At 36.1% G+C, this 15,882-nt stretch overlaps 2 protein-coding genes across 2 annotated transcripts; both read left to right on the top strand.

The window, feature by feature from the left end:
* Positions 1-2,221: 2,221 nt before the first annotated feature.
* Positions 2,222-7,446, top strand: LOC113765433 (UPF0613 protein PB24D3.06c). Its single transcript, XM_027309608.1, has 9 exons — positions 2,222-2,550; positions 3,560-3,636; positions 4,939-5,044; positions 5,511-5,603; positions 5,701-5,766; positions 6,196-6,341; positions 6,481-6,589; positions 6,845-6,909; positions 7,052-7,446. The coding sequence occupies exons 1-9, from the start codon at positions 2,335-2,337 to the stop codon at positions 7,197-7,199; spliced, it is 1,026 nt and encodes a 341-aa protein (XP_027165409.1). The 5' UTR covers positions 2,222-2,334; the 3' UTR covers positions 7,200-7,446.
* A 4,165-nt stretch (positions 7,447-11,611) lies between these two features.
* Positions 11,612-14,402, top strand: LOC113765133. The gene is made up of 2 exons (XM_027309209.1): positions 11,612-11,822; positions 12,009-14,402. Exon 2 carries the CDS (start codon positions 12,017-12,019, stop codon positions 13,907-13,909), a length of 1,893 nt encoding a protein of 630 aa, XP_027165010.1. The 5' UTR covers positions 11,612-11,822; positions 12,009-12,016; the 3' UTR covers positions 13,910-14,402.
* Positions 14,403-15,882: the final 1,480 nt, after the last annotated feature.

Raw genomic sequence — 15,882 nt, forward strand, 5'->3', positions numbered from 1 at the left:
TAGTCTTTCAATGCAGCTCTAAAGGCATCCACATTGGTGAATAACTGACCCTTTTGAAACTCTATCTCATCTTTGTTATTGTAAATCCACATTTTTTGTCTCATTACTTGTCTCATAGGATCATTTTCTTCCTTATTATCAGAATCAGGAACCACAACAAGAGCCTCATTGTCCTCAAAATCAGAAAAGTTAGTGTCACTGTCCTCACTGTATGCATCTACTGCCCTATCATCATCTAATTCCTCATCAGTGTTACTACGCAGGTTGTGTTTCCAGGAATCATCAGAGCTAGAGTCACCATAGTTATCATCCGACTATCCAATGTCTATAACTATTGCCTTGCTAGGAATTTGTTCAAAGCCTAAATTATCTAGGATAATTTCCATATCAGACACATGCAAGTTAATTGCTAATTTAGATTTATGTATTTTGAACATCTCAATAATTGAATCATCATCATTAACATCTATCATGCAATTTTTTTCCAGGAACTTCACATCTCATCTGCATAACCATATTAACATTGCCAGGCATTTTACTCAATGCCTTATCAGTTACATCAAATAGCAAGGAGATGTACGTATAGCCAGTTGGATCCACATTTGGAATCTTGATTTTGTTCCCATTACAGTGAACCATAATGTCATAGGCAGCAGCAAGATTCCCCATCCTACAATCTCATCATTCAAATATGATGATGATCACAACCAAAGCTAGTTTGAGAAAACATCATCTAGAAACTAGAAACATTGGTTATATAACTCAGCAGCATGCTACTCAACTTTCATTAACATAAGAATAATTATGATCAACTAATCTTCACGGCATACATGTAGCACAAGATTTCACAGTAGTCTCACATATAATATGCAATGGCTTGAGTTAAGTGTCAATGATTAACTCAAAAATCCACTTAACAAACAAAATGGATGTTCAATATCAAGATTTAGACACAAGACAGAGGTGGAATCGAGCAACACTAGTAAAGGAAAGTTAAAGGAGCAGCTCCAGTAAACGAAAGTTAAAGGAACAAATAATTTTGTACCTTACTGCTGTGTTTGCAACTATTTTAAAACAACAATTAATAGCTTCACTTTGCTGCTGCTACTCCAATGCATATCAGGACCACTGGTTTGATAATAACTTCCTTTCCATTTTTGTTCTTGTTATTTCCTTTGTTTCTTTCCGTAATCCAGAATGTCATTACATGTACATTTAAGTGATATGTTATCTTCTTGTCAAATCACAGTAGGCATAAAAATGGCGCCAATATTGTAGCTCAATTGGAGCCAGAAACTCCCTAATCCAGCTTAATTCATCAAACCGTAATCAAGTTTGAGGGAGTGGTATTAAGCTTATTTAATCACTACATATGCCTTTTTAGGCAACTAAACGGTAGTAATAAACAATAACTTCCGAGGATACATTTGTAATTTTGGCCTTCATGATGTCAGAAAAGGGGTTCAGGGGAGGTAAGTGAAATTTTGAGAATCTCAGTGGATGTCAGTGAAAGTATCAGAAACCTCAGGGGAAACTAATGAAGGCCAAACAGAAACCCGCACCTGTACAATTGGTTAGACCTTTAATTTACAACTTCCATGTGGACAGCACCCTTTTCCATGAACGGCCGGCCAATGCTATAATTCAGGTCTTTCTTGATGGTGCATACGATCCATTAGCACAACGCATTGGCTAGGCTTTTTGCCAATTGGCCTAATCCAACCAAAAATAAAAAACAAAAGGGTTATACAAACTTCTATTGCAACTTCCACCGGATGTAATTGTGCAACCAATTAGTCTCAAAACTTGCAACTTTTCGTAGTATTTGAAATTAGACATAGTTCGGAGATAGATGAACTTAGATATTGCGAGAGTAACAACCCCGCGTTTAGTATCTATGTACTGAACTGCTTAGCTCTCCTTGATAACCAAAAAATTAGTACATGTTATTTCATGTATAATTAAGCAAAGTTCTGCTCAATTCAGTCTATTCAGATACGAATCATATAAGCCAGTGGGAGCCGATTACATTGACACCCCTATAATCTATGATTGGGTACAAAAATACTTACGAATGATTAGAGTTTCTTGTTTAATTCAACAGATCAGTGAACAACTGTGTCACTCAAACGTGTGACATTGCCTTTGTAATATTTTGTTAATCAACCCCATAATATTTGTAATACCATTGGACCAAATGTAAGCCGAAAAAGAACAAAAGAAAGAGAAAATAAAAAAGATAATTCATTTGAATCTTGGCACTGCTAGAAAGAATAAAAAATTTCTCAAGATTTTTCCCCATAAATATTTTGGGATGAAACTAAAACTACCGCTATGAATCTTTCAACTTCAGCTTCCCTTTCATCCACGTCATCGTCATCGTCATCGTCTTCTTGGCTCTCCGGCATTGTCCGAGGCCGTTCCGGCAGTCTCAAGATGGCTAATAATTCTTCCGCCCCGGCGGCCGCAGGCGGAGACGGTGGTGGACCAATTAACAAGAAAAATCAGCTGGTGGGTGTCATGTTCAAGTACGGTCCTAAGTCTATTCAGGTAAGCATAAAATTTGATTATTTTTCTTTCATTTCTTGCCTTTCTCTACTTTCCCTTTAGTTAGTTTCTTATGATTTGATCTGAGCTTTTCCTAATTGTTCTTTTTATGCAATGAATTATTTATTTTTTAGTTCCATGCTGAATTTTCAAAATGTGATATTGGGTTTTCTTTGTTGTTATGAAAAATTGTGTTCTTGGGTTGAATTACGATAATTCATGAAAATTCATGGCTAGTATGTCAAGGATTAGAACCTTAGAGGGAAGAGAAGTAGAGGGGCGGGGGAAGAAACCTGTAATTTTCTCAGAGATTAAATATTGAGGTCGAATTGTTGCTATGAGTGATGGATTTTGGCAATGGCATGGCTATCTACTGGATGGATGAAAAAGGAGGAGCTACTTATAGAAATTAGACTGTAAATTTGATACAAACATGTACATTGAGTATGGGGAAGAAATCAAATTTGAACCTTTACTCTGGGCAGGATTTGGCACATGCGCAAGGGAATAGCAATTTAAGAAGAATATTGATGAAGTTATTCAGGGAAGCAGCATAGTTCTCTCCCATCAATCGGTTAGGCTAACACCCTAATTTAAATTATGAGCAATATAAATCGGATTATTATGGATAGAATAGAATCTTATTTTGAGTTGGCATTTAATACTGTTCCTTATAAACAAGATTAGGTGGTTTTTAAGTTGAGAAAAGATCACAGTTGTTTCTCCTCTCGAATTATGTAACATGGATCAAGATTACTCTGTCTAGTGAATGAGTTGACATGTGCAGTCACCACCGTATCACTCACAAAGCTTTCTACTTTGGCCATCAATTTAGTTTCCTGCTTTTGTGAGTCATAAAGTGCTGTGGAAGCATTTGCCTATGTTCGGAGTGTAGTAACTCAATGCCATAGGCAGCTGAATGTTGTGGGTTTATTTGTGTTTCTCTTTTGTTCCACAATATATACATGTATTTCTGAACATGGTGCCTATGAAGTGTTTATGCTTGGTGCAGGTTGCATTCAAAACAGGTGATTATAAACAGCAAGTGATTTTTATTGGGGGACTGACAGATGGATTTTTGGCTACCCAGTATGTGTTGTCATTCTGATACAGTAATACTATAAGTTTGTTGCACCTTATGAAGTTCCTTGCTTATTCTGTCTCCTGGTTTTGGTTTTAGCCCGTTATAGTGCATGAACCCCTCTGTGGTATTCATTGTGGTTGATCATCGGAATTATTTGTGAATTGTTTATCAACCTGTGGCTAGTTGAAGAGTCGAGGATTTTTCACGGTGGCTACAATTGGTCAATCTGTAGTTATGAATGTAATATGTTGACCAAAACATTAGATGTAATATGTAGTGAAGGAAAGTATTATGGAGTCAAGTAATTAAAGGATGTGACAGTTTTTCATCCTGATTGAAAGCAGGGCATTGTAGAACAAACATGAGAAAGATGAATCATGCATTATTTTAATGATATGTGAGTGTGGCACTAGGATTTTTCTGACTGAAACTGACTATGTTTAATCATGATTAGCTGGGTTTTTTTTTGGGGGGGGGGGGGGGGGTGTCTTCTTGCAGTTAATATTCCAATAATACTCAATAGAGGGTGCAGAGGTAAAAATGTTATGTTCTCCAGAGGCAAGTAAAAGAAGAAATGTAAGAGTTAGAGACATTGAATGATGGTATTGAAAAGTGGATGGAAGTAACATATAGATTAAACATGTTAATTAAAGTAAAAGCAAGGTTTCTTGCACCAGGAGTATGTTGGGTTTGAGAATACAAGTTTCCATGGTTATCTATGATAGTTTTGCTGAAAAGGCATCCTGAAGTAATTAATTGAATATTACCAAACCTGAGAAATTTTGGGCTTGCTGTGAGGATCTTGATATGTATAAGTCTGGACTCATGGTGATAGCGGGTTTATTCTTAGGATATTCAGATTTATTTGTAGAAAATGCATAATTGTTAACCGAAATTTGTAGTAAAATTGGGTGGACATTTACTGGTATGGTACCCAAGCTTTAGAAAGGAGACAGTATATGGGACCTGAATACTATAGGATGGAGTAATTCTTAACATTGCATGACATGCTCTCATAAATTTATGCTGTCGTTGGATTTTCATCAGTTGAAAGAAGCATTTCTATGCTCTAAGCAACCATTCTCTTTCGTGTTTTCACTAATCATTTGCAGAGCAGGTGCAGAGTACTAGCATATTGTATACCTCTGTATGTAAATTACTGCAACATTGTATGTGTCTGTATGTTCTTCATTCAATGTTTGCAAAGGATCTAAGTTCATCTGCATGTCAAGCTGAATTGGCAACACAAAAACAGCTTAACTTGAATTGGTTGGTATAGCTCCTAAGGGAGATGATATATTTTGCAGGTACATGGAGCCTTTGGCAAGTGCCTTGGAGAAGGAGAAGTGGTCACTAGTTCAGTTCCTGATGTCATCCTCATATAGCGGTTATGGCACATCAAGTCTGAAGCAAGTAAAGTAGTTCCTTTCAGCATTTATCTTAAAGTTCTTCAATCAAATTTGCTGTTAGTGTGTATTTGTCAATATATGTCCTTATGCTTGTCATATATCATTTGCACTAGTATATATCTCATTCTAGTATTGCTAAGTTGCTTGCCTTGATGTCCGTAATTTTCAATTACCATGAAAGTGGTATGTGGGAAGAGCAATATACTATTATCTTCTAGATAAGCAGGTTCTTTTTCTATTATTATTTTTTGGTTAACTGAAACTTATCCCCCTCTTGTGAAATATAAGTTGCCAAAGTAAATTGTGCACACATTGCTTAATCCAATTGTCTTAAGATTTGGAACTGCTTAGTTTGCAAGTTCATAACCTTGTGCTTGTAGAGATCCAACGTGGCACTAGTTCTGTAATTTTGGAATGATATCTTTTCTCTTTGTTTTGCATATTCATTTTTCTGCTTATTTATGCTGAAGGATGCTATGGAGCTGGATCAATTGATAAATTACTTAATAAACAAGGAAGACTCTGAGGGTGTTGTACTGCTTGGACATAGTACAGGCTGTCAGGTGATTGCCTCTTTCTTCTTTTGCTTTAACGTTGTATGCATCAGAGCATCTAAAAACTGTGTAGTTGTCACATGTCTGACTTGGTTTTATGGATTAGGACATTGTGCATTACATGCGGACAAATACTGCATGCTCCAGAGCAGTCCGTGCTGCCATTTTGCAGGTAATTTAGTTAATCCATTTAGTTTTACTCTACTTTCAAGATATATATTCAGTTTCTCAATGTCTTGGTGATTCAATCTTTTAACCATCTTATTCTTTGAAGCTAGCTTCTCTACATTGTTCCTTAGATAACAAATAAGAGATAAAAGAGAGAAATTTAAGAATCTCTCATGCCTCTGAGCTCCTGAATCAGTGCACTTTTGTGTCTGCATCCACACTCGTCCCTTTTGTCGTGACAAGTGCCCCTTTTAGTTGGTCAAACATAATATATATTATCTGATGTTTAAAGGAGAATGATTAATCTGCTTAGTTATACTGTCTTTTGTTCAGTGTATTACTTGACAGTGTTGGTACTGTGATCATTACTGTATGTAATGTTGCCTGGACGACGAGCTTTAGTTTCAGCTTGTTGACAATGTTGGCTGTCCAGGCACCAGTTAGTGATCGGGAGTACAATGCTACGCTCCCCGAAACTGCTTCAATGATTGATTTGGCTTCAAAAATGATAAGTGAAGGCCGAGGGTCAGAGCTAATGCCCAGGGAAGCAAATCCAGATGTCCCTATGACCACCTATAGGTGACTAAATGCATATTGTTAACTCGTTATTGGCCTATGGTTATCGATAAACCTGTTATTGGCTTATGGTTACCAATAAAGATATGTTTGAATAGGGTCATCTTACCTAAATGACACCAAATGGCAACATGTCTTGTAGATATCATTCGCTTTGTGCATATAATGGTGATGATGACTTGTTTAGTTCCGACTTAAGTGAGGACCAGCTGAGGCAGAGACTTGGACACATGTCCCACACACCTTGTCAGGTAGGAAATTGCAGTACATGGTTATGTCCAAAATCAGTAATTTTTTCCATCGCATTTGATAGACCAAAGGCTATATTTCTAGCATGACATGATTTCCGGTTGGTTGAATTGCTTGAACGCAAACTGAATTTACACCTGCAGATTTCATTTATACGGCTACTCTGTGCCTGTGATCACCATATCTTGGTTGTGATGTGACTATACAAGATGCTTTGTAATGGTCTAGAGTGCCATTCTAATATTCGTGTTTTGCAGATCATATTTTCCATGGCTGATGAATATGTACCAGAGTATGTTGACAAGAAAGCGCTTGTTGAGAGGTAAGACTTGTAATCTTATCAAAGTTTTTAATCGTGTGTCTAATATTTGTTAGATATGATGAACATGCTTTAACTTGTTTCACCTGATCTGTGTCGTTATTCTGACCTCTGTTTTTGTCGATATTTTCTTGTACGTCTCCAGATTATGCAGAGCAATGGGTGGTGCAGAAAAGGTTGAAATTGAATGGGGAAACCATGCCCTGTCCAACCGAGTTCAGGAAGCTGTCCAGGCAATAATAAACTTTGTCAAAAGAGAGGGACCCAAGGGATGGGATGACCCATGGAGTTAAATATCAAATTTTTTTTCCTTTTTTTTTTTTGAATTGCTATGTCATTGAATTCAGGCAATGGTGGTCCTCCTTCTTTAATTTGTTTGATTTTTTTATAGGTACGGAACGGCATCTATAGCAAAGCTAGTACATTAGTATAGTTTCTTTTCTTCTGGAAGAATTTATAGTTTCAATGGAAAGTTCAAAGACTTGTATTTCTGACATAATTGTGGCAGGAATGAAGTGAAGGATTATCTGTTGTTCCGCATTGGATCTCGGTCTAATTGTACGGTGTGATTAATTTCTCTTTACGTATGTATTCCTAACACCCAATCAACAATGACAGGGATGATTTTTCCTGTTCTAAATGATTGGTAGGGAATTTGGGAGTTTCTCATATACTACTAGTCTTGGGTTTCACAGTTTGCACATTGCTGCTTGTGAGCTCGACTTACTTGGACGCTGGCATCAGTCATAACTGATGCCACCAACTACGTTTTGGTTTGCTCAGATCTGTGCTCTCCATTTCTCGAGAAGATGATTTCGCTTCTAAGATTGCATGTGTTGAAGGGTCTGTATTTGCAATGTCACTGGTGTGGTGATTAATGTTAATGGGCTACTCAATGGCGATGGAGCTTCCACTTTTATGAGTATTAACAAATACAATAAAAGAATAAAAGTAGTGGTAGTCGTCCTCTGTACCATGATAAATTCATTCCTCCCATGGTTGTAGCTGTGGAGAAGTTTGCGACGAAATCAAGGTAAAAACCAAAAGATTGCCTGTGCCCAGATGGCCAAAAGATTCAAGAATCACATTTACCCAACCCTGCCAATTTCCACCACCACCCTCAAGGCAGAGGCATATGCCTAGTTTTATGGATTCCTACCCTGCTAAGCTTCAAGATCCTTCTCACCTGCAGTTACCTTATCCTTTAACTTCTCCATCTAAACCCTTTACATCTATTCCATTAAAATGTTAACCAAATGCAGTTGGGAAATATTTTACTGTGTCCAATTGCCATTCATGCAAATATGCTGATAACTTGAGCTTTATCGAAAAGCAGAAGTTCGAACTTTAAAGCACCCACACAGTCAAAAACTACAAAAGTGTTCAATCAAACTTGTTGGCTTTCATTGTTTCAACATGCAGAAAGTAGGAAAATGCCAGAATTTAAAGGCATAGAAGCATAATGTACTATGGAAAGGAGAAAAAAAATTATCAGTAAAAGAAAATTTAAAAGAAGCAGTTTCCCTAACCATTTATATATATATCCATGGATATTTCATAGTTCTTAACACCAGATTGATGTAAGATTGTTCCATCCAAAAACTGGCCAGAACTTCTATTTCCGTTTTACATATTTTCAATGGTACATATTAGTTCAGCTAATAAGGCAATCAACTTTGTATTGATTGTAATTATTCATTAAAAACAATCAATGTGATTGGTGAGTGGGACAGAGAATGGTAGCTGATGCATGTGGTGGTGAGGGGAACAAATGATATCTTGCCATGTGAGATTGTTTCATAAGACTGACAATAGTATAGTAACAAGCGAATTAGCTAATCTGTCCCTCCTGGGCAGCTCGTTTGGTCACGGAAGCTCCTAAGCGACCGTTGTTCATCTCTTGCACCAAGGATCGAGTCCCAGGGTTAACGTACTTGAGGGGACGGGCCTCTTCTCTCGGGCCGGGGGATTAGTCGGGTTCGATTTACCTGGTGACCCGGATACCCCACCGTTTGGAAAAAAAAAAAATTAGCTAACGTTCCTTCCATTGTTTTATAGTATAGGAGGTAGTGGTAGCTACAGAAGAAGGAGGAGGAGGAGGATGATGATGATGATGATGGAAATTAAATGAGGGATTCAAGAAGGATTTATGCAATGACCACAACGAGGGACCAATCAATAGTAATTCTCCAAAAAAAAAATAATTGGATAAATATTTCCTCCAGAAAAAATGCTCGAGACATGTGAGAAAGCTATTAATTCTTCTTCTACTCTTTTCCTTTCCTTGAATAGTTGAATTAAGCTTATTGTTCTAAAAGAAAAGTATAGTGGCCACAACATGGGCTGGAAGATTGTTAAGGAAAGTCCCAATAAGATACTGCATGGCCCTTTCATGCAAAGATCGAGCTAATCATGATGGCCTTGAATCTTGCCTAATAAAATACTACTGTACGATTATTTAAGAAAGACCACAAAACAAGGGTAACTTATTGCAGGATGATAGAATGAAAGTATTCACTTCATTCAATTGTTTTTTCTCAATTAAACATGAAGCAGTCTTGATTGGATCGAAGTTTTTCGCAGCAAAAAATTTCTACTTTTTTTATGACCATATTTTCTAAATATTTTTTTTTAATTTCATATACATCAAATCATTATAATATATTTTTTTATAAAAAAAATTCTAAAATTGGAAATCCAAACATGGCCTTTAACGGTACATTACATTCGTCTTTAGATGGAGGGATCTATGAAAAAGCACTTTAGTGTTTTGAGATGTAAAATCCAACTCGATCACTTTCTTTCCCAAAAGTAGTTTTCGAATTTGATCGTCTGGCAACGTTGTTTGCTGTTAAGAGGAATAAAGAAGAGGACTTCCACCTTGACCTATGATTAATTGATAATTTTTTTTATAGGAAAAAATTTGAGCGGATTCGATTTCGATCATCATCATCATAGATCAGAACATTTTTTTTTTTTTTAAATCGTAAGTCGTTTATATGTTTTTGAGACTATAAATTATTCATAAGTAACTTATACAAAGATTTTTACAGAACACACAATCTATTACGAGAACGTGTTTGTTTTTATTATCTAAACGGCTGAACCAACTTGTGTTGCCATTAATTGACAAATGACTGTGACAAAAACTTTATGAATGTGTGAACTTTTCGTGAGGACAAGATTTCATTCCGCCTGGTGCAGATTTATAATGGACGAAAATGAGACTAATTAATGAAATGAGAAAATCTAAGGGGTGGGCACGTAGCTGCAGTTGAGCTGGAAGCCTGGAACCACCATGGGCATGCACATGGATCCACAAAAGAACAGACATGCCCCCACCGCCGTTTCAGCGTATTCAAATTTAATAATTCCTCTGTCTGCAGAATTCACGCGTCAACACTTTTTTTTTTTTTTTTTTTTTTTGAGTTCATTTTCTAGTATCACTTTCTGGACAGATTTGAGATTTCTCGTTTGGTGTTAATCCTTAGAGAAGCATCGACCACCCATATTAAGGCTAAACTGGCACCGACATCCATCCCTTGGAAATTTATTTTTACTAATTAATAAACTTCCACTTCATTTTAACAAGAATGATTCAAGTCCAAACTGGAGTTGGAATGGATTACTGTTTGAGCAACGCAGTTGTGCTTGGATTGCAATTTTCTGAAATTTTTGTAAAATATGTACTGTAATGATTTGATATATATGAGGTAAAACAAGTAATTGAAAATATTTTCACAAAAACCGTAGAAATTTTTTGGTAGAAAATCTCTTTTCAAAAAAAAAGCCTAGAGCTATTGGACTAAGGTCCTGTTCCTAAATAATTCTGATTGTGTAAAAGTTGATTTTAGAGAATCAGAGTTAAAAAGCATCGAAATATATATTTTTTATTTTATTTTTAATTGAGAATAACTTTTTCAAAATTAAAATCTAATATCATGTCTTGAAAATCAGTTGAGAACAAGGCTTAAATATTTTGAGAATTTCACTAATAAATTGTTATCATAGGCACACATATTAATTAGGCAAAATAGAAATTTTCAAAAAAAAAATATTGAATACAATGTAATATTTATAGTAATGATTAATATTTTACAAGAAAAAAGTTTATTACCACAGTTACTATAATGGCATTGTTTGCTTAGACGTAATATAATTTAACATAATCTAAGTTAATTTACAACCTCTCCTTTTGATTGCTTTTTCTTAAGTTGTCTTTCCACTATATTTTTTCCTTTGTTCTATTTTTCTATCTTTTTGCAATTCAAAAAGAATTTTTTGACAAAAAAAAAAAAGAATTTTTTGCCTAAAATGGTAAAAACAACTTGAGAAAAAGGGTACATTATTCATATAAATCAATAGAAATACTTTTATTTCTAAATACACATTAAATGATTGTGTCTTGTCGTTCTTGTTAAATAAGGCTTCATACCCTTTTGTGTATTTCCTCTTCTTTCTTGTCCATAACTAAGTACAAATAAAACGATGATGCGAGGAAAAAAATTTTAAATTTAACAGTTCGCACTAATGTGGAGCACGGATCAATTTCAGATGCCAGTTTTGCCCACCAGTCTGTCGGCGCCGTATAAATCGTCCTTTTCGTGCCTCAACGTAATTTTGATCCCTTTGAAGGGTATTATCATCATCAAAAAACAGTTTCCCTCTCCTGCTCCACTTCTACTTTGTAGTTTGTAGTCTAGTGCTCCACTAAATATCATCAATACAAGCTCTTGTCTTCCATTATTGAACTCTCCCTCTTTTTCTCTGTCCTCTTTTCTTTGATTTCTGCACAATTCATCTGGAGTTTCTTTTGTATTAGTTCATAAGCTGCTAGCTAGCTGGATACAAAAGTTTATACCGCTCCAACTTTGATGTGCATTTATCATCTTTCAGCAGAAAATTGAAGCTTAACGGTAAGTATTATATAATAAATATTTGTTTTATCTTTTCAAGAAACCTGCAATTCTATTGTTTACTAGTACGCTGCGTATATTTTGGGCATGTTTGTCAGCGAGTTTTATGGCAAATTTTAATTCCTTTACGTTATTATAGTGCTTAAATTTTTAGTGAGTTTTTGCTGGTTTTGGTAATTATGTTAGGAAATACAATGATGTCTCCTCACATGCCAGAGAAAGTTGGGAACTTTGCATGGATTTTCAGGTCTAATCCTACTGTTCATTGGGGTTTCAAGATTTTATTGATGGCTGTCTTTCTTGGGATGTTGATTTTTTGTAGCATGGATGGTATATATATGGGTAGGCTTCAGAGGAATTTTGTTGCTTTGAAGATTAATAGTAGTAGTACAAACTTGACAAAAAGCCTTCAAGATTTGAACTTTACTGATGTTTCTCAACTTCAGCCGTATATAAGACAGCCTTACCTGAATCTGAATCACACCCTGAGAAACTTGACAAAAATCCATGAAATTTTGGCTCCTGATGTTGCTCCTGAACCAGCCAATTTTGCTGAGAAGGGAGTTAATGATACCCGTTTTGATCCTCAAGTTTTACCCCTGTTACCAGCCCGAAAAGATGAAATTTTGGAAGACACTGTTAAGCCAATGATTATCCCTTGGGTTTTAGCTGAATTAGAGGCAAATTATTCATCAAAGTTGCTTTCTGGTTGGTTGGCTCCTGGTGGTGAACCGTGCAAGGATTCAAGAACTGAGGGTATCTCAGTCCCAAGTCTGGATGGTCAGGAGAGTATCGAGTTGTCTACTGGAGATATCCATGAATTTAGGATCCAGGCATTGGATGGTTTTGGAAAGCCTCATTGCTTAGGCGGTGATTATTTTGAAATTGACCTTTCTGGTGTAAATTGGAAGTCTAGGCCTCCAATTACGGATATGGGGAATGGCACCTACACATTTCAGCTCCAAGTCCATCCAGATTTTGAAGGACGTTATAATCTTACCATTATTCTGCTGTTTCGACATTATGAAGGACTAAAATTTTCCCCTGCTAGATTTGCAATTGATAGAGTTCTTCGTGTTTTCCCAATTAAATTCCAGAAATCATCCGCTCAGTTACCAGAAATCTGTCAATGCGTGAAGTCTGATTTTGTCAGAGATGTTTGGTCTGGTCGATGGACTCGGCATGCCAAGAATGATAGCTGCCCTATTAGTTACGATGGACGATATAGATGCCAAGAACCACTGTTCCCCTGCCAACATCCATGGTGTGATGGCCCTATGGGGATTTTGGAAAGTAATGGTTGGGTGTATTCAACACATTGTTCATTTAAGATGTTTAACAGTGAACAAGCCTGGAATTGCTTAAGTAATCGCTGGATTTTCTGGTGGGGAGACTCAAACCATTGTGACACCATCCGTAACATCCTTAACTTCATCCTAGGATTGGACTTTGCAACTGTTCCTCGAAGGTTCGATATGAACATCACAAATCCCAAGAATCCTTCGCAAGTTGTTCGAATTACAAGCATTTTCAACGGTCATTGGAATGAAACTTCAAACTATCAGGGATTGAACTCATTGTCAAACGCAGAGTACAGAGAATTGTTGAAAGGTTACTTTTCACATGAAGTTGTCCCAGACACGTTGATAATGAATTCTGGTTTACACGACGGGATCTATTGGCCTAATCTTAGGCATTTCATCAAGGGAGCAGATTATGCCGCAGCATTTTGGTCTGAGATATTGGAAGGGCTGAGGAGGAAGGGGATGCCCCTGCCAGAAGTCATATATAGAACCACCGTGACAACTGGTGGCTATGCTAGAAGCTTAGGATTTAATCCGTCCAAGATGGAGGCCTTCAATGGAGTAGTGATAGATAAGTTGAGGCAGTACAATGTGATTAGCAGAGTGATCGATGATTTTGATATGACCTTTCCGTGGCACTATGATAACAGGGCCAACGATGGGGTTCATTATGGCCGTGCCCCACTGAAGATGAAGTGGAGGGATGGCCAAATTGGTCACCAGTATTTTGTGGACCTTATGCTTGGTCATGTACTGCTGAACGCGTTATGCACAAGATCGTAGTGTATCTAGGCAAAACCATATTGCTCACTTGCGAGGCCTTTTGCTGTCAATGCCTCAATTCTTAGTTGGGAGTCGGCAAGTGCAGGAAAGTATTGGCATGGTGAAAGTTCAAGCCGGGCTGTTGAGATTTTGATAAGAGGAAAGATGGTCTGCCAAGGCAAAGAAGGAAGCGCAATCATAGGAGGTTGGACTAAATTGGTCCTTCCATGCTACTTACATTTGGTTGCACTGTGAAAATTCAGTAGTGATTCTTTTCATTTTCTGTCGTTGGTGTCCCACTTGGTCAAATACCACTGTAGAATAGTTGAATATATCTATAGATTCTTTACCATTTTTTATAACCGTTTTGCTGTAAAGTTCCAATAAAGTACGATGTTAAGTATCATACCACCTAGCTTTTTAATGCCTCCCACCAAAATGACACATTTAAGTGATTTGCTTCAAAAAATTCAGGCGGGTGTGTTGTGCACCCGTTTGATTCGATGGTGGTTCAGTCCCTCGAATTATTTCTGGGCCTTCTTAGGTCCGCTCTCTTCCCCTTAATGTAGAATAGATTAGGTTATACAACAGTTATCGTCTTCGAAAATAAAAAAGTATCATCAATCGATTACCTAAAGTTACCTTCGAAAACTGCAACTAGAATGTTGAGCACTTGTACTCTTTTTTCTGCTCTTCTTTTCTTTTGGAGTGTTCTTCAGTGGTTGACTCGTATGCTTGTGTTTGTATTTAGTGGCTATGGATTTATGCCTTTTGTCACTGCCTTGTGTTTGAAGACCCTCCTGTTTATTTTTTGGGGGTCAGGTACCCCTTTCACACCTGTACCTAGGCAAGTAAATTGAAAAGTTTCTTGATGTTCTTGGTAAACATCACTTGCTAGTAACCTACACTACAATTGTCAGGTACAATTGCACTGCACAGTATAGATATTAAAATAATAATGTAGAAGTTAAATCAATAAAAATGCAAATGTTAACACAATTTTTAGACACAAAATTCAATAACTGAAAAAAAAAAATTTGTTGTGTCAGTGTCTACATCTATTATATTAGTGTTTACATTTGTTTGCTGGAGTTGATCTAGCATGATGTAATTGTTGTTGACGCTTGTAGAGGTATTTAATCAAGACCCCTTGCCAAAAAAAAAAAAAAATGTAACGAAAGAAAATCGGACGACTTCTCTCAAATTGTGAGTGTGCCAATATGTTTCTTTATAATGTTTTATTTCATTTTTGTCTAATTTTAGTTTTACAATTCTTGACTTTCGTTAGAATATACCCAACTTAATTAAATGAAAAGTTCTACTAGTTTGGGCTTTGGAGATTGCAAAAACATGCAATAATAATATTATGAAAAATTTAACAAATAATAATGACTAGTTGAAAGAAATAATTATTAACTTTTAAGACTGTGGAAGCTATTATGCAACCAAAACTGCAACTCCTATTCACCGTTAATACTGATTTATCCATGTAGTATAATGCATAGAGTGCCATTTATTTGCTTTTTAAAAAAAAAAAATCTTAAATTTGAATTGTTGATTGCAAAAAAATTTGACTAAATTTCGATTTAGTTACTATCCATGTAATTGAAGTTACGGTAAAAAAAACAAATCAAGTTATTAGATAATTCAATCAAGTTCGGAACAATAAGAACTTATTCAAATTTGGTACGCCAACGAATCAATTAAAACTTGAATAACAATTTGTATTCGGAAAACTTTTGAATCCAACTCAAATTTGGTTCGATTAACATAAAATTAAAATTTTTAGGCAACAGATAGATTCAAAGTACTCGAATTCGAGTGGACTTCAGGTCAATAAAATTTCATTCAAATGTAGTTTAATAAGTAAAAAAATTAAACTTGAACATAATTTTAAACTCGTTAAAATAATTAAATAAATTTAATAAATTTGAACACTAAGGTGGTCGGAGTGATTAAAAGTTTCGTTTACAAATTACGCCCCTACGTGGAGC

The sequence above is a fragment of the Coffea eugenioides genome, chromosome 3, assembly GCF_003713205.1.
Source record: "Coffea eugenioides isolate CCC68of chromosome 3, Ceug_1.0, whole genome shotgun sequence".
Taxonomy (NCBI): Eukaryota; Viridiplantae; Streptophyta; class Magnoliopsida; order Gentianales; family Rubiaceae; genus Coffea; species Coffea eugenioides.